The sequence below is a fragment of the Haliotis rubra genome, unplaced genomic scaffold, assembly GCF_003918875.1.
Source record: "Haliotis rubra isolate DU_JTF1 unplaced genomic scaffold, ASM391887v1 Scf54, whole genome shotgun sequence".
NCBI classification, from domain to species: domain Eukaryota; kingdom Metazoa; phylum Mollusca; class Gastropoda; order Lepetellida; family Haliotidae; genus Haliotis; species Haliotis rubra.
In genome coordinates this window covers 137022-162374 of record NW_025767235.1, presented here as the reverse complement: position 1 = coordinate 162374, position 25353 = coordinate 137022, and the positions used below count along the sequence as shown (strand labels likewise).

At 42.8% G+C, this 25353-nt stretch overlaps 1 protein-coding gene across 1 annotated transcript in view; it reads right to left on the bottom strand.

Annotated features, from left to right (window-relative positions):
- The window catches only part of LOC124253406 (adipokinetic hormone/corazonin-related peptide receptor variant I-like), a 53682-nt gene that overhangs the window by 10863 nt on the left and 17466 nt on the right, over positions 1-25353 (bottom strand). Inside the window, exon 2 of the mRNA XM_046687166.1 lies at positions 3627-3828. Within this exon, the coding sequence (XP_046543122.1) occupies positions 3627-3828 (202 nt within the window). The remainder of the gene's footprint in view (positions 1-3626; positions 3829-25353) is intronic.

Sequence of the window (25353 nt, the reverse complement as noted above, 5' to 3'; positions counted from 1 at the left end):
TTATTGAGCTGATGGAGAGCCCCACTATGACGTCAGTAACTGAAGCTCTCTAGATATCGTCACATAGACTGACTGACTGAGTTTAGTTTTACGCCGCTTTTAGCAATATTCCAGCAATATCACGGCGGGGGACACCAGAAATGGGCTTAACACAGTGTGCCCATGTGGGGAATCGAACCCGGGTCTTCGGCGTGACGAGCCAACGCTTTAACCACTAGGCTACCCCACCGCCCTCGTCACATAGAATATTGAGGTGATGAAGAGCCCTGCTATGACGTCAGTAACTGACGCTCTCTAGATAACCTCACATAGATTATTGAGCTGATGGAGAGCCCCATTATGACGTCAGTAACTGAAGCTCTCTAGATAACGTCACATAGAATATTGAGGTGATGAAGAGCCCTGCTATGACGTCAGTAACTGACGCTCTATAGATAACGTCACATAGATTATTGAGCTGATGGAGAGCCCCACTATGACGTCAGTAACTGACGCTCTCTAGATAACGTCACATAGATTGTTGAGGTGACGGAGAGCCCAACTATGACGTCAGTAACTGACGCTCTCTAGATCACGTCACATAGATTATTGAGCTGATGGAGAGCCCCACTATGACGTCAGTAACTGACGCTCTCTAGATCACGTCACATAGATTGTTGAGGTGACGGAGAACCCCACTATGACGTCAGTAACTGACGCTCTCTAGATCACGTCACATAGATTATTGAGCTGATGGAGAGCCCAACTATGACGTCAGTAACTGACGCTCTCTAGATAACGTCACATAGATTATTGAGCTGATGGAGAGCCCCACTATGACTATGACGTCAGTAACTGACGCTCTCTAGATAACGTCACATAGATTATTGAGCTGATGGAGAGCCCCACTATGACCTCAGTAACTGACGCTCTCTGGAGCACGTCACATAGATTTTTGAGCCGATGGAGAGCCCCACTATGACGTCAGTAACTGACGCTCTCTAGATCACGTCACATAAAATATTGAGCTGATGGAGAGCCCCACTATGACGTCAGTAACTGACACTCTCCAGATAATTTCACATAGATTATTGAGCTGATGGAGTGCTCAGTGTCGGTAATGGCACATATATAAATCTCATTAAGGACAATAATAACCCTCAGGTCATTGGCAGATGGAGATTATTAACTTTGGTGAATTCTTCAGGCGGAAATATGAGTTTCATTCATTTGGAACTAAATGCGATCAAATTTATCGAAGGCAATTTCCATCATGTGGCTACATGAAGCAGAGAGAAACGTGTACTTATGTCAGTGATCGATGGGAACTTGATTAATTAGCAAAACCGTGCATAATATTGTTTCATAAATCTCTTGATGAACCATAAAAAAACACATGAACCATCGGGGGCGATATTAATGCGTAAAACGCTACAACTGGTTTTGACAGTGACCAAGACCTGTTTTTGCACCTTACTGCCACCACTTGTTATGTTTGTACTGGTGTTATCACCTTAAGGAAGAGTGGTTTGGGCTTAACCACCCTCTGAACAGTAATGAACTAGTCGAGCATTGAAATGAGAATGAAAGCCATGCTGACCATCTTAAGACGTAAGATGAGTAACATATGCTTAGGGGATGGGAAGCCTTTCTAGCAAAAGATACTAGAATGTCATTTTTCTAAGTGATACAAAGATATCCACCCACTACTACGTCCTGGGAAGGACAAAGGTATCCTTCAACTGGTGGTGAAACGCTGCCACTCTGCTAGGCGGTATAGTCGTGCCATTCTAAAAGTGGTGAAACGATGTCACTCTGCTAGGCGGTATAGTCATGCCATTCTAATAGTGGTGAAACGATGTCACTCTGCTAGGCGGTATAGTCGTGCCATTCTAATAGTGGTGAAACGATGTCACTCTGCTAGGCGGTATAGTCGTGCCATTCTAATAGTGGTGAAACGATGTCACTCTGCTAGGCGGTATAGTCGTGCCATTCTAATAGTGGTGAAACGATGTCACTCTGCTAGGCGGTATAGTCGTGCCATTCTAATAGTGGTGAAACGATGTCACTCTGCTAGGCGGTATAGTCATGCCATTCTAATAGTGGTGAAACGATGTCACTCTGCTAGGCGGTAAAGTCGTGCCATTCTAATAGTGGTGAAACGATGTCACTCTGCTAGGCGGTATAGTCGTGCCATTCTAATAGTGGTGAAACGATGTCACTCTGCTAGGCGGTATAGTCTTGCCATTCTAATAGTGGTGAAACGATGTCACTCTGCTAGGCGGTATAGTCGTGCCATTCTAATAGTGGTGAAACGATGTCACTCTGCAAGGCGGTATAGTCTTGCCATTCTAATTGTGGTGAAACGATGTCACTCTGCTAGGCGGTATAGTCGTGCCATTCTAATAGTGGTGAAACGATGTCACTCTGCTAGGCGGTATAGTCGTGCCATTCTAATAGTGGTGAAACGATGTCACTCTGCTAGGCGGTATAGTCGTGCCATTCTAATAGTGGTGAAACGATGTCACTCTGCTAGGCGGTATAGTCATGCCATTCTAATAGTGGTGAAACGATGTCACTCTGCTAGGCGGTATAGTCGTGCCATTCTAATTGTTACGAAACGATGTCACTCTGCTAGGCGGTATAGTCGTGTCATTCTAATAGTGGTGAAACGATGTCACTCTGCTTAGCGATACAATGGTTTCTTTCTAGTAGGAGACACAAGGCTTAATGGGAATTGCAAGGATGTCCTGCTAGGAAATACACGTTCTACTGGAAGGTAATAAGACGCCCTTCCACTAGACGGGACAAGGGTGTTCTATTGGGAACTGCAAGGCTGTCCTGCTAGGAAGTACAAGTTCCACTATAGTCCGTTTGGCTCATGAATTGCAATCTAACTCGAAAACTAATAAACATAACATACTCAATGAAACGCTGATCATAATCAAAACATCATACCCACTCTGTGAGGTTTTTGCAGAATGTTGTCCTAAAATAATAAAGTTGTTTAACAAACTATCATTAAAATATTGACACAGTTCACTGTTTGTTACGAGGGAGGAGTGCAGAGAAAGGGACAGCCAGGTGTTCGAGAAGCACGTTCCCAGACAAAGTTATTTATTCATTAACCTGTGATGTGCCGTCTCCATCCGTTCTAGACAGGACAAGGGTGTTCTACTGGGAATTGCAAGGCTGTCCTGCTAGGAAGTACACCTTCTACTAGAAGGTACTAAGACGCCATTCCACTATTATTATTATTATTATTATTATAGGATATTTATATAGCGCACATATCCAGACAACTAGTGCATGCTCAAGGCGCTAGTATCTCCACTAGACGGGACAAGGGTGTTCTACTGGGAAGCTCAAAGATGTCCGTCTTTTTGGAAGTGCAAGGTATTCCCTCTACTAGGAGGTGCAAAGTGTTCTCGGTGTTCTTTAACTAGAAGGTTTCTGAATCTATTCAACCTGCTGTCGTCTATTTGTTGGTTTCATTGGCAATATACCTTTAAAAGTACTGGTATAAACTACTACAGGTCAGACTTGCATGACGTAGTGTAATGCATGTGCAACGATCATATCTACACTACGATGAATCAGTATTACTTATATTACTAAAATAACAAAGAAAAAGATTGATAACAAACCTTTGGAGCGTGCATTTTTTGATATTTTACAAAGAATCAAGGAATATGACGTCGTGATGACGAGGAGCGGGAGGACGTAGACGGTGACCACGCTGAACAGGTTGTAGGCCAGCTCGTGCACTGGCGAGGGAAAGAAGTTAAAGGTGACACACTGGGTGAACCATGGATAGGTCGGGTGTGGCTCCACGTGAAATATGACGCTCTGCAATATAGCAATAAAACACAAAATCAATTCGTAATAACGAAACAAACATTACTGACTAGCAGATTGATTTTAATCTAATGGTTCGATCCAATGTTGAGGTTATTCATCGTTCAAATTCAATGAAAGGCTGTTATTATCACCATTGTATAGAAATTGAAAAACAAATGCTCATCTATAGTACACTCGTGAGAGATCTATAGTACACTCGTGAGAGATCCTGTGATCGTGGAAAGGGTTCAGTCCCTCACATTGAAATAAACAAACGGTATGTAATAGATTACTTCCAGGTTTATGGCAAATACGTAATCCGTTTTATCTATAATTGAGTCGAAGATATTTTTCTCCCACATGACATGTCAGGACGACCTATCAATATCACATACTATTACCGATACTTGTAGGCTTCCAAATTATTACTGCAGCAATCATAAAATATTTAACAGATACGACGGCAAATACAGATAATAACTAACGCCTACTGCATCACCATAGAACCGTTGGTCAAGGAACCACACACAGATGGGTAGGTTTTCATACCAGACATCATATCCACAATTAAACAAGAAGAGTCTTGAGGAGACAAGATATCACCTTGTTCTGGTTCAATATATAAATAAAGTATGGCTTCTTATACCCCATTTTTGTTTCATTATTATTTGATATCTGCAGTTCAGTGAGGAGAAAAATAATGCCTTAAGTACTTTTCCAAATCCCCAAAAATGAACGGCACCAGTTCACCACCAGGCCCATCTCTACACAGGTGATGCAACTAGAGATGCAACGGTTTTGGACTTTTTCTGAAAAGGGCACTGCCCTCATTTTCAGTGAAGTCCAATTTGTCTTCATGGAAACAATATAAAACAAAAGCAACTGAATTAAAATAAAAAAATAAATAAAAAAGATAAAAAGCATCAAAAGACACGTTTATACCATGAAGGTTCTACAGCACTAAATAAAAATCAGTTGCTCCCTACTCGTAAGTAAACTTCAGTTCGGATGAAGGCATGTGACAGATGTGATTGGATGATATTGTATAAAATATTTATGTGTTTTAAATGTACTCCCACCCAGTAATTAAAACTGACCTCATTTTTTAATATCTAGTGCTGCCTTTTTTAAACACGATGACTTATGTTTAATGTGTGCACATATATTTTCGAGTAGGTGACATTTGGTGCGGAACTAGGGTTGGCATCTTCAGCTTCCTGTACTTGGAAAAGGAATTGATTAACCTGGTCAACAAATTGTCTTTTAATTGCAGCTCTAAGGCCATATGTACATGTAATGACTTGAAGCGTCCTGGTTATTTTTAAGAACATATAACGTTACTATTGAGGTCTATGGGAAAACATTTGATTTTGTGTAACCTGAAACCGATCTGTACATCAAGTTAAACAAGATATATTCAACGGTGTTTGAGTTTTTGAAAAAAATACTAATCTCATTTTCATAGAATACTTGTCGTCATGAAAGCAAATACAAACACGAAATGAAAAATCAGACTAATGTGTGTATCGTGAGTTTCAACAGGAAATAGTTGACAGTTTAGGAGTTCTGCATCGACGGACGGACATGCTGAACACTAATTCCCCCGTTTTTCAAACCGGGGAATAAAATATTGGACAGCTGCATGCATTCAATATATGTGGAAATTGATCTTTTTTTGGAAATTTGGGAAAATACGTGCTCTTGTTGACAGTAATTAAACTTTGGTCTAATGTAAACCTATCAATGAAGAAAAAAATATTGAAATTATTTCTGAAAGTGTTGCATGTATCGACTCCTCTTTCATCTGGTACCAACTGGATATACATTTCATTCTTCTAAACTCAAGATGAAGCGTTCCGTTTCAAAATCAGTTTAGTTCTATCAAATTAGCCGCTGGCAACTCTCCACACCATTTTTAATTTCTTATAAGTTTGTGGTGAAGAAAATTCTGTTGATTTAGAATCTGACAGCATGAAAACTTGGCACAAAACTCTTTATTCTCTGCTTAAAGAATATGATGACAATGACATTTTTAATGCAGATGAGACTGGGATCTTCTATAAAATGTTGCCTGACAAAACTTTGGACTTTAAAGGCACTCATTGTCACGGTGGAAAACGTAGCAAAGAAAGGTTGACATGCATGGTCGCAGCCAATATGACAGGCACAGAAAAACTTCCACTTCTTGTAATAGGCAAAGCAATGAATCCTCACTGTTTCAAGAATGTTATGTCTCTTCCCACAGAGTACACTGCAAATAAAAATGCGTGGATGACATCAAACGTTCCAAGATTGGCTACTTAAGTTGGACGAAAAAATGCACAGGAAGCGGCGACGAATTGTGCTTATTGTTGACAACTGTCCAGCCCATCCTGATGTAGACAATCTGAAGGCCATCAGACTTGTGTTTTTGCCTCCAAACACAACATCCAAGACTCAGCCGATGGACCAAGGCGTCATCAACAACTTAAAGGTCCACTACAGAAAGCAGCTGATGACCAAGTTCATCAAGGCCATTGACAAGAAGGAGTCTGTAAGCATAACAGTCCTTGATGCCATGCAGCATTTACGACAGGCTTGGGACTGCGTCCAACCCCAGACAATCAACAAGTGCTACTTGCATGCAGGCTTCAAGATCTCAGACCAGACCAACACCCAAGACGATGATGACAGCGACCCTGAGGATGATGTGCCCCTTGCCACCCTAGTTGTTAACAACATCACTCTTGCGCAGTATGCCAGTGTAGATGATGACTTAGTAACCAGCTGCCCTGCCAGTGAGCAAGACATCGTCCAGAACATTATTGATTCCAGGACCAGGACCCAGCTTCTCAGTGACGACGAAGATGAAGACGATGTGCCCCCTCCTCTACCACCTACTCTTGATGCCACAACAGCAGCCCTAGAAATCGTCAGGCGTTATGTGATATCACAAGACGATGGAGACAGTGTAATGACAGGATACAACATGGTGGCCAACTATGTAACAGAAAAGGAAATGAAGAAATGTTTCACAAAGAGACAATCCCTCATGACATCTTTTGTGGAGTAAAATGTTAGACTGTTAGGCTAAAATATTTTGTTTCATTATGTTTGATTTTTATTACTTTGTATTATAAATGTATTACTTAACGCAATGAAATGTTAGGGAATAAAACATGTCATATTACTTACAAATGTTGTCTGTTGTTCTGCTGTCATTTCCTGGTTTTGATAAGTTTAGATAAGTAAAATACCTGATAAGTAAACAATTTTGGCGAGTCCCTTGAAATTTTACTTATCAGGTTTATACTGTATATTGATCCATTATAAGGAAAAAAACCATTCCATTTATGAAAAACATGTGTGATATGTGTTCTCGCTGACTATGCTTATTAAAACTGACACACATTTAAATGTCTAATTGCATATGTTAAACAGCTGCCTTTTATGTTTCTAGCAGATATACAGTAAGTCCGATTCCACCTCGCTGTCTATAGAAATTGTGCGATCGGAGCACATTGAAAAAGGAAAAAAAGGAAGAAAAGAAATCAAGCTTATCAATCAAATCAAGACAAAAAAGAAAAGAAAATAGTAACTATCCTGCTCAAAGCATTGATAAAACAGCTGAGAGCTTTACAGAGCGGATCAATAAACGATCCGAGCGAAGTTCTTAGATTCATAATCGATAATAATCTTAAATGGGCATGACACAGATAACATATATTTGTAATTTTGATTATGTTGTAATTTCTTGGAACAAATTCCAAATGTGCTCTTGTGGATTTCAACGATTTTTGATTCTCGGAACTTTGAGAACAAATTTAACGTGTTTCTAAAACTGCACCTTTTAAGCGTTTTCCTTATTTTGTCTTGCCCAGGTAAATGCTATGAAGTAAGTTACACTTACCTATAATAGTTTTAAACGATAAAAATAATCTGCAGATTGAAAATTTGTCGAGTGAAAATCACTTTAGGCGAGCCACAAATATTCTTTTATTACAAACTATCCTCTTATAAAAGGACGAACCACTAAGATATCAATGAGACGTGTATATTACGGACGACTTAGCCTGTTTAGGAAACGTCTCCTTGACACCTCAAATTAGAATTTTAGCTATGATCTTGAATTGATCCCTATTGTTGTAGGTCTAGAAGGCAATATTTCATTGACTATATCTCCTCTTGATCCAGCTTTAACTGACTCGCTTGCATGGAATCCGCCAGTATAATAGCATTATGCTGACAGAGATTTACCCATTAAAAAGCTCGAAGTGTGGCAAAGAACTTTAGAGCTTCTGCAGTCAGATTGTCATTCGCTGGGAATACATCAGATACTTAAGCTTAGAGTCCTCCATGATCCTGCAAAACCTTTTACAAACCTTACGAAACTTACGTATGTCTGATCATCACTCCAGCAAGAGGTCGTGTGCGATAGCCTTCACTGTAAAGGACTAAATCATTTAGTGAGAAGATAGTCCTTGTTTAAGAAGCTCCGCGGACAGGATTCATCCCATTTAGGTCACAATGTAATTGCTTCATTACTGAAATGTTTCTCATCCCACGTTTCCGTAACATGACATCAAGACTCAACCTCACTCTGCCTGATACAACCACGCTCTTCCTGACTCACCCACTCACTTCTTGACACACCGATAATCGGGGTGACTCACCCATACTCTTCCTGATTCAACCACACTCGCTTTCAATCGAACTGACTCACCCATACTCGGACTGATTGACCAACGCTCTTCCTGACTCACTCACACTCTTCCTGGTTCACCCACACTCTTCCTGACTCACTCACACTCTTCCTGGCTCACCCACACTCTTCTTGACTCACCCACGCTCTTCCTTACTCACCCACACTATTTCTGTCTCACCCACACTTTTCCTGACTCACCCACGCTTTTCCTGGCTCACCAAACACTCGCCCCACTAGAGATAGTACGAAGATTTCAACTATAATTTAGCGTTTCAGTCATGTCATACCACTGATGGTGGAAGAAGCCTGAATTTACACATGTGTTGGATGTTTATCACTATGGTGAAACAAACCAAGGGTTATGATCGTGTCGAATATAAGGTTCGAACCTCTGGCAGGACGCCATGACAGCAAACATTTTAACTGCTCACAAAATGACGTATTTCCGAGTTCAGACGCCTCTTTCAGTGTTAGCGCAATCTCATCCTCAATCGAGTCAAATTGCCAGTAGCAGGTTTAAAGGCAATATACATTAAAAATCTGAAATCAAATCATTGACCAAACGACCACCTGTAGAGGGTAGGTATTATGACAGACGACCATGTGTGGAGGTAAGTACTATGACAGACGATCACCTTTAGACGGTAAGTATTATGACAGAGGACCACCTTTAGACGGTTAGTATTATGACAAACGACCACCTTTAGACGGTAAGTATTATGACAGACGACCATGTGTGGAGGTAAGTACTATGACAGACGATCACCTTTAGACGGTAAGTACTATGACAGACGTCCACCTTTAGACGGTAAGTATTATGACAAACGACCACCTTTAGACGGTAAGTATTATGACAGATGTCAACCTATAGACGGTAAGTATTATGACAGACGACCATCTGTGGAGGGAAGTACTATGACAGACGACCACCTTTAGAGGGTAAGTAGTATGACAGACGATCAACTGTAGAGGGTAAGTACTATGACAGACGACCACCTATAGACGGTAAGTATTATGACAGACGACCATCTGTGGAGGGAAGTACTATGACAGACGATCACCTGTAGACGGTAAGTATTATGACAAACGACCACCTGTAGAGGGTAAGTACTATGACAAATGACCACCTGTAGAGGGTAAGTACTATGACAAACGACCACCGGTAGAGGGTAAGTACTATGACAAAGCATGTTAATACAAATATCTTGAAGTTACTAGAAATAGAATTCCTGCCTTACTTTGCAGCATCGAACATCATCAGCTCCATACAGCGATAATGAATTAAGCCACATCTTCGAGCGGGGTCGTTGTTAAGGTCGCGACAGTGAGAGATGGTGTAACGGGCATTTAGTTGAAGCTTTGTAGATGTGTTGAGATAAAGATAGAATTGATTCGCTAGTCAGTGTCTTTGAGTACGAATACCGCTATAAAAAAACCCGTACGTTTCCCTAGATCATTAGGAAATGAATCAAATTACCACAGTGATGTGAAGTTAGTCAATGCTCTTTTTCTATTCTCTTTGAAATACCGACACCTCTGGTCAAGGATTCCCTGCTTACACAAATCCTGACTTTGGATTCTGGCACAAGTTTCCCGAGATGTGATCAGAGAGAAAAAGATTGGCGATATTTACTCTTCAAAGAGCATAATTCTAATAAATTATATTACTGTATTTTCCTTGATGCCATATCGTAAGATGGTTAAGATATACCAATATTAAACAATAATTTTCAGTAAACAAGTAGCAGGGTTTTGTGTTCGGTTATGAATTTATGACCATTATATGATAGTGTAACCGATCAATACCCAGTAAACTACATTCAGATAGGGGATAATTATGCAAATGAATCGACCATCATGCCTTCTAATAGGTTCCACATAGACGTGTTGACTTTTGTCATGACTGTCCCTCTGTTATGACATTTATGCTCGAAATCCTAAAATGTAACATTTACGACAGAGACCCTAATCAACCTTTACTGCGTACCACTTCCTCGCCACTTACCTTCTTGCTTCATTTACACTTTCATAATCATTAGAACAAGGAACATGCTAAGTTTGGGTAACTTGAACCTGTACGGATAACATTCTCCTGAACACATTATTTAGTTATACCAGTCCAAACTAATAAGTATGTAGTGTATTGGTGTCAAATAGGTAACTATAAGGAAGATTCCATCATAATTTCAAAACCATTCTGTACCCAAAAAACTATAACAAAGAAGATGTACAGAAACGCCCGCCAAAGATGCGACGCATTCTATTGCCGACGACCTTCGTCTTAAGGTAAAGACAAACCATCTTTATGATTCATATAAAGTCACTTTTTGTCTTTTTGACTTACGGAGGCGTTCCTCGACTGTCATTCTTGAGGCATGAAACGTAGAAGATTTTGTGTCAGGTTAAGAACAGTGCCAACTCGAAAACGATAGTAGCTGGTCATTTAATATTCAGCAGGGCGGTGGGATTTCTTTTGCTCGAGACCAAAGGAAACATCAGTCAGTGTAGAAGAACAGCGCCACACATATTTAGCTGCAACATTTGTAGTCGGTGTAGTCAGAGTGCACCAGTGTAGTCAACGTGGCTTGTGTCTTGTGATATATATACATATAGACAGAATATCGCAACGTCTATTATTTTAACCTACAGCTTGTTCAGCTGACCTGAGCTACTCTACATATGGTGTCCTCCCATTTGTGAGAACAGATTACATCAAATACAACTATTTTCTAAGTATTCATAATTAGAGACTTACAGTTGTGTGTGTCTAACAAGCTATTGTAGGAATATAAATCAATCACGAGAAGGTTGTTGAGTTAATTTCAGTATTTCCCTGTGAAAATATGAAGGTTGTGTCTTGATGATATAATCGTGGACGGATTCAACTATTTTCTGGTGTACACAAGGAGTGAATTCTTTGTTTCCGTTCAAAATATTATCCAGGTTATAACGGGTAGTTGATATCTACAAGAGCAACATGCACTGTCTATTAAATGTCTGTTATACTTATCGGCGTTTGGGTCGCTACATCCGAGCCTGAGGCAGCAGTGAACGATTTGACAAAAACAAGAGCCATCATTAAGATCAATAAAAATCTTGTTTTCGGTTTTTGTAGTTAGGTTTTAAAATTCTTTGAGACTTCATGACTCTTTGGAATTTGGTAGGGCATTCCATAAATTTATTGTGTCGGGTAGAAAGGGTTTAGCATAAGGGGCATTTCGACTGTAAATTTCAGAGTTATTTCTTAAACTATAGCTTGTAGTTTCGGAGACGGAGTAAATCTGAGTAGGTAAATTAATTTCTCTTTGATCACGAAGTTACCTACACAAAGTGTTTAATTATTAAAGACATTTACCTGAGTATGTTAATCAATTTATCTTATAAAGTTTCATTTAGTTACCTCCACAAGATTCAGTTACATAGCAAATCAGTAATTAGCTAGGGTGAATCCATTCTATCAGACAGGGGAGTATGGTGTGTTTTCGTTGTTAATTACCTACTCCACTGTCTCATAACTGGGAGTCTCACAACTGGGAGTTCTCACAAATGGGAGTAGACCCTACATATGCATGACCCGGAAGGTCAAATGGCACAAACGACAGATCGGGTTATCTTCATTAAATAGGGGTGCAGAGAATGTTATTACTGTTGCGTTCGTGCGAAGCATGCATACATAGATTCGTTACAGAACTTGTCCCGGAAAACAACACTTCAATTATCACTTTTTCTATTTCATGTTCAACTGCAATATTTCTGTCCCAATAGTCGCTTTCCAAATTTTCAACATGGCCACATCAATCAGTCCACTCGTTTACTCCAATCATCTGACAAAGGTGCACCCCTTCACAATAACAGACCCAACCAGTTGTGACACGGTTACGCAATGCACTAGTATTCACTTGATCAGGTCAAGCTAAACAAGCTGTATATATAGCCATTATGTCACAATAATGTTTGTTTGTATGATTATTTTTGACTGAGGACCACCTGTACAGGGTAAGTACTATGGCAGATGGCCACCTTTTGAGGGTAAGTACTATCACCATCAACCACCTGTACAGGATAAGTACTATGACAGACAACCACCTATAGAGGGTAAGTACTATGACAGACGTCCACCTATAGAGGGTAAGTACTATGACACACAACCACCTGTAGAGGGTAAGTACTATGACAGACAACCACTTGTAGAGAGTAAGTACAATGACAGACGACAACCTGTAGAGGGTAAGTACTATGACAGACAACCACTTGTAGAGGGTAAGTACTATGGCAGATGGCCTCCTACAGAAGGTAAGTACTATGACAGAAAGCCACCTGTAGAGGGTAAGTACAATGACAGACGACAACCTGTAGAGGGTAAGTACTATGACAGACGTCCACCTGTAGAGGGTAAGTACTATGACAGACAACCACTTGTAGAGGGTAAGTACCATGACAGATGGCCTCCTACAGAAGGTAAGAACTATGACAGACAACCACCTGTAGCGGGTAAGTACAATGACAGACGACCACCTGTAGAGGGTAAGAACTATGGCAGACGACAACCTGTAGAGGGTAAGTACTATGACAGACGTCCACCTGTAGAGGGTAAGTACTATGACAGACGTCCACCTTTAGAGGGTAAGTACTATGACAGACAACCACCTATAGAGGGTAAGTACTATGACAGACGTCCACCTTTAGAGGGTAAGTACTATGACAGACGACAACCTTTAGAGGGTAAGTACCATGACAGACGTCCACCTGTAGAGGGTAAGTACTATGACAGACGTCCACCTTTAGAGGGTAAGTACAATGACAGACGACCACCTGTAGAGGGTCTGAACTATGACAGACGACAACCTGTAGAGGGTAAGTACTATGACAGACGTCCACCTGTAGAGGGTAAGTACTATGACAGACGTCCATCTTTAGAGGGTAAGTACTATGACAGACAACCACCTATAGAGGGTAAGTACTATGACAGACGTCCACCTTTAGAGGGTAAGTACTATGACAGACGTCCACCTGTAGAGGGTAAGTACTATGACAGACGTCCACCTGTAGAGGGTAAGTACTATGACAGACGTCCACCTGTAGAGGGTAAGTACTATGACAGACGTCCACCTTTAGAGGGTAAGTACTATGACAGACGTCCACCTATAGAGGGTAAGTACTATGACAGAAAGCCACCTGTAGAGGGTAAGTACTATGACAGACGTCCACCTGTAGAGGGTAAGTACTATGACAGATGGCCTCCTATAGAAGGTAAGTACTATGACAGACGTCCACCTGTAGAGGGTACGTACTATGACAGACAACCACCTGTAGAGGGTAAGTACTCATGACAGACGACCAACCTGTAGAGGGTAAGTACTATGACAGACAACCACCTATAGAGGGTAAGTACTATGACAGACAACCACCTATAGAGGGTAAGTACTATGACAGACGAGAACCTATAGAGGGTAAGTACTATGACAGACGTCCACCTGTAGAGGGTAAGTACTATGACAGACGAGAACCTATAGCGGGTAAGTACTATGACAGACAACCACCTATAGAGGGTAAGTACTATGACAGACAACCACCTTTAGACGGTAAGTACTATGACAGACGACAACCTATAGAGGGTAAGTACTATGACAGACGTCCACCTGTAGAGGGTAAGTATCATGACAGAAAGCCACCTGTAGAGGGTAAGTATCATGACAGAAAGCCACCTGTAGAGGGTAAGTACTATGACAGACGTCCACCTGTAGAGGGTAAGTACTATGACAGACGACCACCTATAGAGGGTAAGAACTATGACAGACGTCCACCTGTAGAGGGTAAGTACTATGACAGACAACCACCTGTAGAGGGTAAGTACAATGACAGACGACCACCTGTAGAGGGTCAGTACTATGACAGACGTCCACCTGTAGAGGGTAAGTACTATGACAGACAACCACTTGTAGAGGGTAAGTACTATGGCAGTTGGCCTCCTACAGAAGGTAAGTACTATGACAGAAAGCCACTTGTAGAGGGTAAGTACTATGACAGAAAGCCACTTGTAGAGGGTAAGTACAATGACAGACGACAACCTATAGAGGGTAAGTACTATGACAGACAACCACTTGTAGAGGGTAAGTACTATGACAGAAAGCCACTTGTAGAGGGTAAGTACAATGACAGACGACAACCTATAGAGGGTAAGTACTATGACAGACGTCCACCTGTAGAGGGTACGAACTATGACAGACAACCACCTGTAGAGGGTACTTACTATAGCAGACGTCCACCTGTAGAGGGTACTTACTATAGCAGACGTCCACCTGTAGAGGGTAAGTACTATGACTGACAACCACCTGTACAGGGTCAGTACCATGACAGACGACAACCTGTAGAGGGTAAGTACTATGACAGACGACAACCTGTAGAGGGTACGAACTATGACAGACAACCACTTGTAGAGGGTAAGTACTATGACTGACAACCACCTGTACAGGGTAAGTACTATAGCAGACGTCCACCTGTAGAGGGTAAGTTACTATGGCAGACGACCACCTGTAGAGGGTAAGTACTATGACTGACAACCACCTGTACAGGGTAAGTACTATAGCAGACGTCCACCTGTAGAGGGTAAGTTACTATGGCAGACGACCACCTGTAGAGGGTAAGTACCATGACAGACGACAACCTGTAGAGGGTAAGTACTATGACAGACAACCACCTGTACAGGGTACGAACTATGACAGACAACCACCTGTAGAGGGTACTTACTATAGCAGACGTCCACCTGTAGAGGGTAAGTACTATGACAGACGTCCACCTGTAGAGGGATGTACTATGACAGACGTCCACCCGTAGAGGGTAAGTACTATGACAGACAACCACCTGTAGAGGGTAAGTACAATGAGAGACAACCACCTTTAGACGGTAAGCACTATGACAGACAACCTCCTTTAGACGGTAAGTACTATGACTGACAACCACCTGTAGAGGGTAAGTACTATGACTGACAACCACCTGTACAGGGTAAGTACTATGACTGACAACCACCTATAGAGGGTAAGTACTATGACAGACAACCACCTATAGAGGGTAAGTACTATGACAGACGTCCACCTGTAGAGGGTAAGTACTATGACAGACGTCCACCTGTAGAGGGACGACAGAAACCTATAGCGGGTAAGTACTATGACAGACAACCACCTATAGAGGGTAAGTACTATGACAGACAACCACCTTTAGACGGTAAGTACTATGACAGACGACAACCTATAGAGGGTAAGTACTATGACAGACGTCCACCTGTAGAGGGTAAGTATCATGACAGAAAGCCACCTGTAGAGGGTAAGTATCATGACAGAAAGCCACCTGTAGAGGGTAAGTACTATGACAGACGTCCACCTGTAGAGGGTAAGTACTATGACAGACGACCACCTATAGAGGGTAAGAACTATGACAGACGTCCACCTGTAGAGGGTAAGTACTATGACAGACAACCACCTGTAGAGGGTAAGTACTATGACAGACAACCACTTGAAGAGGGTAAGTACAATGACAGACGACAACCTGTAGAGGGTCAGTACTATGACAGACGTCCACCTGTAGAGGGTAAGTACTATGACAGACAACCACTTGTAGAGGGTAAGTACTATGGCAGTTGGCCTCCTACAGAAGGTAAGTACTATGACAGAAAGCCACTTGTAGAGGGTAAGTACAATGACAGACGACAACCTATAGAGGGTAAGTACTATGACAGACGTCCACCTGTAGAGGGGTACTATACCACTTGTAGAGGGAAGTACAATGACAGACAACCACCTATAGAGGGATATGACAGACGTCCACCTGTAGAGGGTACTTAACTATAGCAGACGTCCACCTGTAGAGGGGTACCACTATAGCAGACGTCCACCTGTAGAGGGTAACTTACTATGACAGACGAACCACCTGTAGAGGGTAGGGTACTATGACTGACAACCACCTGTACAGGGTCAGTACCATGACAGACGTCCACCTGTAGAGGGTAAGTACTATGACAGACGACAACCTGTAGAGGGTAAGAACTATGACAGACAACCACCTGTAGAGGGTAAGTACCATGACAGACAACCACCTGTAGAGGGTAAGTACTATGACAGACGTCCACCTGTAGAGGGTAAGTTACTATGGCAGACGACAACATATAGAGGGACCACCTACCCAGGGTAAGTACTATGACAGACGTCCACCTATGGAGGGTAAGTACTATGACAGACGTCCACCTGTAGAGGGTAAGTACAATGACAGACAACCACCTTTAGACGGTAAGTACTATGATAGACAACCACTTGTAGAGGGTAAGTACTATGACAAACGTCCACCTTTAGAGGGTAAGTACTATGACAGACAACCACCTTTAGACGGTAAGTTTTATGACAGACGGCCATCTGTGGAGGTAAGTACTATGACAGACGATCACCTTTAGATGGTAAGTACTATGACAAACGACCACCTATAGAGGGTAAGTACTATGACAGACGTCCACCTATAGAGGGTAAGTACTATGACAGACGTCCACCTATAGAGGGTAAGTACTATGACAGACGTCCACCTGTAGCGGGTAAGTACTATGACAGACGTCCACCTGTAGAGGGTAAGTACAATGACAGACGACAACATATAGAGGGTAAGTACTATGACAGACGACAACCTGTAGCGGGTAAGTACTATGACAGACGTCCACCTGTAGAGGGTAAGTATTATGACAAACGACCACCTGTAGAGGGTAAGTACTATGTTTGACGACAACCCTTACATAGTAAGTACTATGAGTGACGACCGCCTTTGCGGAGTGAGAATTGTTACTTACCGCCGTTGGAAAGTAGGTGATGTGTAATCACAATGTTTAATCGTGGAACCCATGTGCCGACACGGCTTGCTATGTTTCGCATCAAATGAATTGTGTGATCCTTGTGATTAATTAATTACACGCACACACGAGTGCCAAATACCAAAGATCTATTTCCGTGAAAACTGCGGCAATCAACTGATCTATGGCATCTACTGACGTCCGTAGCAACCGTAGTGGCTGTCAATGCTGACAGCCCCGTGGGACGGTATTTGCATTTTAATCGACAAATCATTTCTCAGCAACCCCATCGATAAATGCCACCTGAGGCACAAAATTAATTTCTGTGATGTACATTTCACTCCTCGGGCGTGAGGCAGAGGCTCTTATTAAGTCAATTAGATTGGAGGTAATGAATAACGTCAATGTCTGCCATTTAGCGGAGCCTTGAATGTTTCAAGTCTGTCGGATTCAATGATGTTGATATATACGCCAACGTTACAAATTTATCGGAATGAATGATGTGGAATATCTGTCAAGATAACAAATACATCGAGATCAACGGGTGTGGATTATTCGTCATTGTTACAAATATATAAAAATCAGTGATGTTGAATACAAATAAACTAGTGCTCAAAACAAATTATACACTGCACAATATTGCATTAAAAATCACAAAAATATAAATGAAATGATAAAACCATACTGAGCCATGTCCCACACGTACAGACCCATCCTTTCCGGGAACACACGTACAGACCCATCCTTTCCGGGAACACACGTACAGGCCCATCCTTTCCGGGAACACACGTACAGACCCATCCTTTCCGGGAACACACGTACAGACCCATCCTTTCCGGGAACACACGGCGAAACAAGCTAACCAATCGCCTAAACGTCGCAAAAAATCCAAAACGACTTTATCTGATGTAACACGAAATGCACGAGCATACCGACGGTATAAAATAGCCTACGCGACTTCTGAGGAATAAAGACGTAAAAAGAACACCAAAAATATGCCACGTTTGAGGCAAACAAGGATCTGAGCACACCACCATTGCCAGAATCTTCGTATGTACCCGAGCAACTGTCATTAGACCAACAGGCAATACGTCAGACAGGCCTAGGAGTGGTCGACCACTTGTGACAACGCCCGGTGATGATCGCCACAACCGGACAGTTCATCTGAGAAATCATTTTGTAACGAAGACACCTCAGTGACGGCACTAACACACCGTTTCAGTCTACATACACTGTACCGGCGACTACAGTCTGTTTGACTAGAAAGTGTCCCCATGAATTGCTTAATATATCAGTTTAGAAAGGTAGTTAATAAAATGTTCTAGTCAAACAGCAAGTGAGTGAGTGAGTTTAGTTTTACGCCGCACTCACGAATATTCCAGCTATGTGGCGGCGGTCTGTAAATAGTCGAGTCTGGACCAAACAACCCAGGGATCAACCGCATGAACATCGATCTACGCAATTGGGATACGATGACATGTGTCGACTAAGTCAGCGAGCCTGACCACCCGATCTCGTTAGTCGCCTCTTACGACAAGCATGGGTTACTGAAGATCAGACCCGTGAAGGTACGGGTTAGAATATCGATCTTCAGTAACATGCCATCGGTTCCCAATTGCGCAGATCGATGCTCATGCTGTTGATCAGTGACTTGTCTGGTCAAGACTCGATTATTTACAGATCGCCGCCATATAGGTGGAATATTGCTGAGTGGGGCATAAAACTAAACTCACTCACTCAATCACTAACGATCAATTCTAACCCGGATCTTCACGGCTTCTAGTCAAACAGACTGTAAGTGAACATGATATTCGAGCACGCTGACCCTACCGCGGAGCGCATCTGCCTCTTCAAAACGGACGTCGTCGATTGACATGGGAGAGGAGAGTTCGACGTTGGCTGATGCGTGATTGGCGACGTGTGATGTTCACTAACGAGAGTAGGTTTTGCCAGTACTGTAATGACGACCAGCTTCGTGTTTACAGACGACTAGGTGAACATTTAGCGCCGAATTGCGTTCAGCAAGCCCGACCGTTTGGAGCCTATAGCCTGATGGTGTGGGGAGGGATCTGCGGCCATCTCAAAACGAGACTTTTGATTATTCATGGTAAACTGAAGGCTCGAAGATACGGGGATGAAGTTTTAAGATCAGATGTGTTGTCATTTATCCATCAACAACCAAGTGGCATTGTCTTCCAACACGATAACGCAAGGCCTCGTACAGCAAGATGGACAAACGACTTTCTGCATAATGCTTACCTCGTTGTTTTGCCGTGGCCAACATGTTCTCCCGACATGAATCCGATAGAACACTTACGAGGCTACGTGGATTGACAAATCAAAAGAGTACTTGCGCCACCTGTCACCTCTCAACAACTGGAACAATGTCTCCTACAGGAACAGCAACGGTTCACGCCTAACGTCATTCGTCGTCTCACGTCATCAATACGTTGACGAGTTTTGGCGTGTATTGAAGCCAGTGGTGATCACAATCACTATAGATTCAACATTTGATGACATTGTCCATAAACAAACGCCTTGTTGATCTGTGTAAAAGTTGAGGCTATGATACCACTTGTCCTTGTATGAAATGAAATTGTGTACATTTGCATTGTTTCTTTTGAGCGCTAGTTTATATCATACAAATATATCAAAATCAGTGATGTTTTGATACAAGTGTAGCGTGATCAATGATGTGGTATATTCGTCCACATTACAAATATATCGAGATTTATGATCTGGATCATCCGTAAATATTACAAATATATCGAGATCAATGATCTGGATCATCCGTAAATATTACAAATATATCGAAATCAATGAATGAGGATAATCCGTCAATATTACAAAAAATATCGAACATGAATACATGACACGTATTATGGATAACAACTTCTTTTATATTTTTTACGCGATGTTTCAGGGCTAATTCTTGCTCCTTCATCGGGTGAATTCAAAGAAGTTGTTATCCATAAAACGTGTCATGTATTCATGTTCGTCCAATTTCTAAATGCCTTTTAAAAACTTCAAAAATATCGAAATCAGTGGTGTGGATTACCCGTCAATGTTACAAAAATATCAAAATCAATGCACGTGGATTATCCGTCGATATTACAAAAATACCGAGATCAGTGATGTGGATTACCGTCGATAATACAAATATATCGAAATGAATTATGCGGATTATCCGTCAATATCAATATCAGGTGAAATATTGACTGGCCTTTGCATGTGTCAGTGCCACAGGAAGTGCAAGTTCTACTCTCATTTCGCGGACACCTGGTGTCATCATTATTTGATGGTGATTTATAAACACACACACGCATGATAAATTCGTATGACTTTATTGGAAGTGTTTTCCTGCATTTATTTATATATTGTATGCTTCCACGAGTTGAAATGAATAACGGTGAAATATAAGGGTGGCGTTAGTTATAGGCTATAGGATGTGTGGGTTAAGTTCCAATCAGTGCTTGCAGTAGCTCCCTCACTGCTGGCTCTGACACAAGATAACAGAGCCGTTTGTCTTCATTAGACCACCTACAGAACATTTCCGACACGATTCCGCTAGTATTCCCTGGTGGATATAATCGATGGTCGCACAGTCGCCACCATCCCAGCTTTTCGCCTGTGCTTCTTTCAGTTTTAAGAAAAAACTCATCACCTTATTTATTTGTAAACTCTTCGGGGATTTTGCCAGCTTCGCTGCCAAAGTAAACGGTTTGGCCGAGGACAGAGTGAACCGCTAATACCAACCTGATTACAATTTCCGATGGGAGATTTGACTTGTTTTTGTTCGCTCATTTACGTAAGTTTTAATTTGCTATGCGTCGTGTTATCCCCTTGGTTCTCAAATTAACAGTCCTTCGAACCCGTTTTTCAGCAAAATAGTTTGTGGAATGACAAAGTGTGCATTCATTGTTTGATTCATCTTCATACATCGCAAGCACATTGAAACTTCAGTTTCCACTCTAATGGGTTAAGCACACTAACATCGAAAGGTAAATTCAAAAGTGAAATTATGTTTCAAAAGGTAAATAACAGTTCGCCAGTATATCTGCATGAATGTAATCTACCGTTTCTAAATACAACACATTCCGTACTATTGATAATATTGTATTAAAGCAGAGTGGATTGTACAATGCCGATAACATCATGATGATCAGGCTCCGATTTCTCGAAACAAACTTTTCTGTCTGAGGTTTAACTTAAGTTATAGTTTCTTAACTCATCACTTGCTTGACAACGACATTAGAATCTATATCGAAACGCCGCCTCCACAGAATAAAACAAGTTGTATATCCATGACAATTGTCATTATTCTTAAGTTACAGTTTTCACTCAAATTTGAGCAAGAGCAAGAAAATACATTTCCCAGAATTTACTGAAATGGGTATATAACTCAAATTTAGTAGACAATTTGAGTTAGGTAGATAGGTTACATGAGTTATTTTGTCCTTTTGGTTTTAGAAATGCGACTGAGTTAGAAACTTAGCTGTTTCAAATTGTCAAACTCAAGTTGAAACTTGAGTAAAAATTCAAGTTTGTTTCGAGAAATCGGGCCAGGTCAGGAAGTACAGTGATCACAACATGTTCGCGAAAAGGTGTGTCCAAGTGGGGCGAGTGAGTCAGTATAGTTTTTGAAAGCAATTTAGCAATATTAGCTTTTAGCAATATTCCAGCAATATGGGCTTCACATTGTACTCATGCGGGGAACCGAACCCGGGTCTTCGGGGCGACGGGCGAACGCTGTAACCATTAGGCTACCCCGCGGCCCCGTCGAAACAGCGAACTGCATCTGGCAACCGTTGGTCACAAGCAGTTTTACTTGTCATTAGGGACTTGAGAATTGTTGTGAGAGTCTTTCTGTTTCTAACTTTCTATTTATCTCATGTGCCGGTTGCAGTGAAATAAATGTAAATCCCCGGAGCGGCCACTTTGATTATTGTAGAAGATTATGCTAATGTGGCTGTTGAGGCAGAGAAAGGAGAACGCTTCAAGTGTAGGGGTGTTTTTGCTGGGGAAACCGACGCAGGGGAGAGGGTGGTGTTTGTTCAAAGTTATAGAAGGGGAGAGAAGGGAGAACGTTCTAAAGGGCGAGGGGGTTTTGTTCAAAGAAGGGAGAGAAGGGACGCTTCAAGTGTAGCGAGAGAAGGAGAACCGAGCGCTGGGGAAACCGACGTGGCGAGGGGTGGTTTTGTTCAAAGTATAGGGGAGAGAAGGGAGTGTTCTAAAGGGGCAGGGAGAGAAGGAGAACGCTTCAAGTGTAGCGCTGGGGAACCGACGTGGCGAGGGGTGTTTTTGTTCAAAGTATAGGGGAGAGAAGGGAGTGTTCTAAAGGGGCAGGGAGAGAAGGAGAATGCTTCAAGTGTAGCGCTGGGGAACCGACGTGGCGAGGGGTGTTTTTGTTCAAAGTATAGGGGAGAGAAGGGAGTGTTCTAAAGGGGCAGGCAGAGAAAGGAGAACGCTTCAAGTGTAGCGCTGGGGAACCGACGTGGCGAGGGGTGTTTTTGTTCAAAGTATAGGGGAGAGAAGGGAGTGTTCTAAAGGGCAGGGAGAGAAGGAGAACGCTTCAAGTGTAGCGCTGGGGAACCGACGTGGCGAGGGGTGTTTTGTTCAAAAGTATAGGGAGAGAAGGGAGTGTATTAAAGGGTAGGGGAGAGAAGGAGAACGCTTCAAAGTATGAGGGAGAAGGAGGCGTAGCGCTGGGGGAACGTTTTGACGTGAGCGAGGGGTGTTTTGTTCAAAGTATAGGGAGAGAAAGGAGTGTATTAAAGGGTAGAAGGAGAGAAGGAGAACGCTTCAAGTGTAGCGCTGGGGAACCGACGTGGCGAGGGGTGTTTTTGTTCAAAGTATAGGGGAGAGAAGGGAGTGTTCTAAAGGGGCAGGGAGAGAAGGAGAACGCTTCAAGTGTAGCGCTGGGGAACCGACGTGGCGAGGGGTGTTTTTGTTCAAAGTATAGGGGAGAGAAGGGAGTGTATTAAAGGGTAGGGGAGAGAAGGAGAACGCTTCAAGTGTAGCTGGGGAACCGACGTGGCGAGGGGTGTTTTGTTCAAAGCATAGGGGAGAGAAGGAGGTTCCTAAAGGGCAGGGAGAGAAGGAGTGTTTTTAAAAGGGAGAGAAGGAGAACCTTCAAGTGTGGCCTTCTGGGAGAACCGACGTGTATGAGGGGTAGTTTTGTTCAAAGCATAGGGGAGAGAAGGAGTGTTCCCAAGGGGCAGGGAGAGAAGGGAGTGCATAAAAGGGGTAGGGAGAGGAAGGGCATTAAAAGGGTAGGGAGAGAAGGAGTGCTAAAAGGGCAGTGAGAGAAGGGAGTGCATTAAAGGGTAGGGGGAGAGAAGGAACTGTGCTAAAGGGCAGTGAGAGAAGGACCACCACAAAAGAGTAGGGGAGAGAAGGGTTAACCACAAAGATTAGGGGGAGAGAAGGGGTGCAGTAGCTGGGTAGGGAGAGAGAATGGGGTGCACGAAAGGGTAGGGGAGAGAAGTATTAAAAGATTTAGGAAGAGAAGGTACAAAGGGTAGGAGAGAGAGGGAGTGCACAAAGGATGGAGGAGAGAGAGGGAGTGTGGAATAGGGGAGAAGGGAGATTGAAGGTAGGGGAGAGAAGGGCGTGCACAAAAGAGATGGGAGAGAAGGGAGAAGGAGCCATCAGCTGGGGAGAGAAGGGATGCCAAGGAGAGAAGGAGTGGCCAGCTGGGCAGGGGAGAGAAGGGAACCGTGCCAAGGCAGTGAGAGAAGGAACGCCAAAAGAGAGGGAGAGGAAGGCCAAAGGGAGAGAAGGGGTGACCACAGGAGAGAAATCAAAAATGAAAGGGAGAGAGAAGGAGAGAAGGCCAAAGGGAGAGAAGGTACAAAGGGGAGAAGGCACAAAGGAGAAGGCCCACAAAAGGAAGAGAACAAAAGTGGAGAGGCACAGTGGTGGAGGAACGGACATATAGACACCCAAGAGCCCCAGGGTGGAATGAGGCTGGAACACGGATGGAACACACACAAAGGAAGCCCCACGGGTGAAAGGAGGACTTGCATGGAATTGCCAGACCCAGAACATTTAGAAGAAGAAAGAAAATGGACCACACAACACAGGACATATGGAGACACACACAGAATGGACCAAGACCACACGGAAGGAGGACCGAGAACCACATGGAGATAACAGAAAGAGACAGGACCCCAGCATGGAAGGACACAGAGGACCACACACACACACACACACACGGACAACCCCACACAGAACACACAATGGACCACATGACCCGACCCGACTGGAATGGACACATGGAACCACATCCCAACCGACCCCATGGATCAAGGAGACGAGAGACACGAACTAACGACACGGACAGGACCCATGGACCACGGCCCAGGCTGGAGTATCTTGAACGAACGAGGTGCACACACACACTGGACACACATGGACATGAAATGCACAGAGGAGGGACCGCCAAGACCCAAATGCATGGAAATGAAAGGTGAGCCCCAATGACCTGAAATCCACACATGGACCCATCCAGACCGACCAGGATGTGCACAAGGACAGCCTGCACTGGAAGATATTGTAGACAAGGAAATGAACACCGGAAGAGTGGACAAAAGGGTAGGGGAGAAAAGTGAGTGTATTAAAGGGGTAGGGGAGAAAAGTGAGTGTATTAAAGGGGTAGGGGAGAGAAGGGAGAGTATGAAAGGGGATAATGGCATTAATGGGTACAACAAGGACTGGTCGGCTCGGAGTCAGTATAATGTGTCTGAGTGCGGTTTTCATGCTTCACTGCGGCATGGTATCTCAGTGGGCTAGCACTATAAAACCAGCTTCAGTCTGGGCTAGTACAAGCAGCCGCACATACACACACATGCACGTCGTCATATGAGCGAAATATTCTCAAGCACAACGTTAAACCCAATTCCACCACCACCACTGCACCGCCGACAGTCCCGTGTACCGCGGATTAGATTAGATTACCGTAGATTATATATGACATAGGAATAGGACCTTCACGCATTTTCATACATTTGAGTTTTAGTGTATG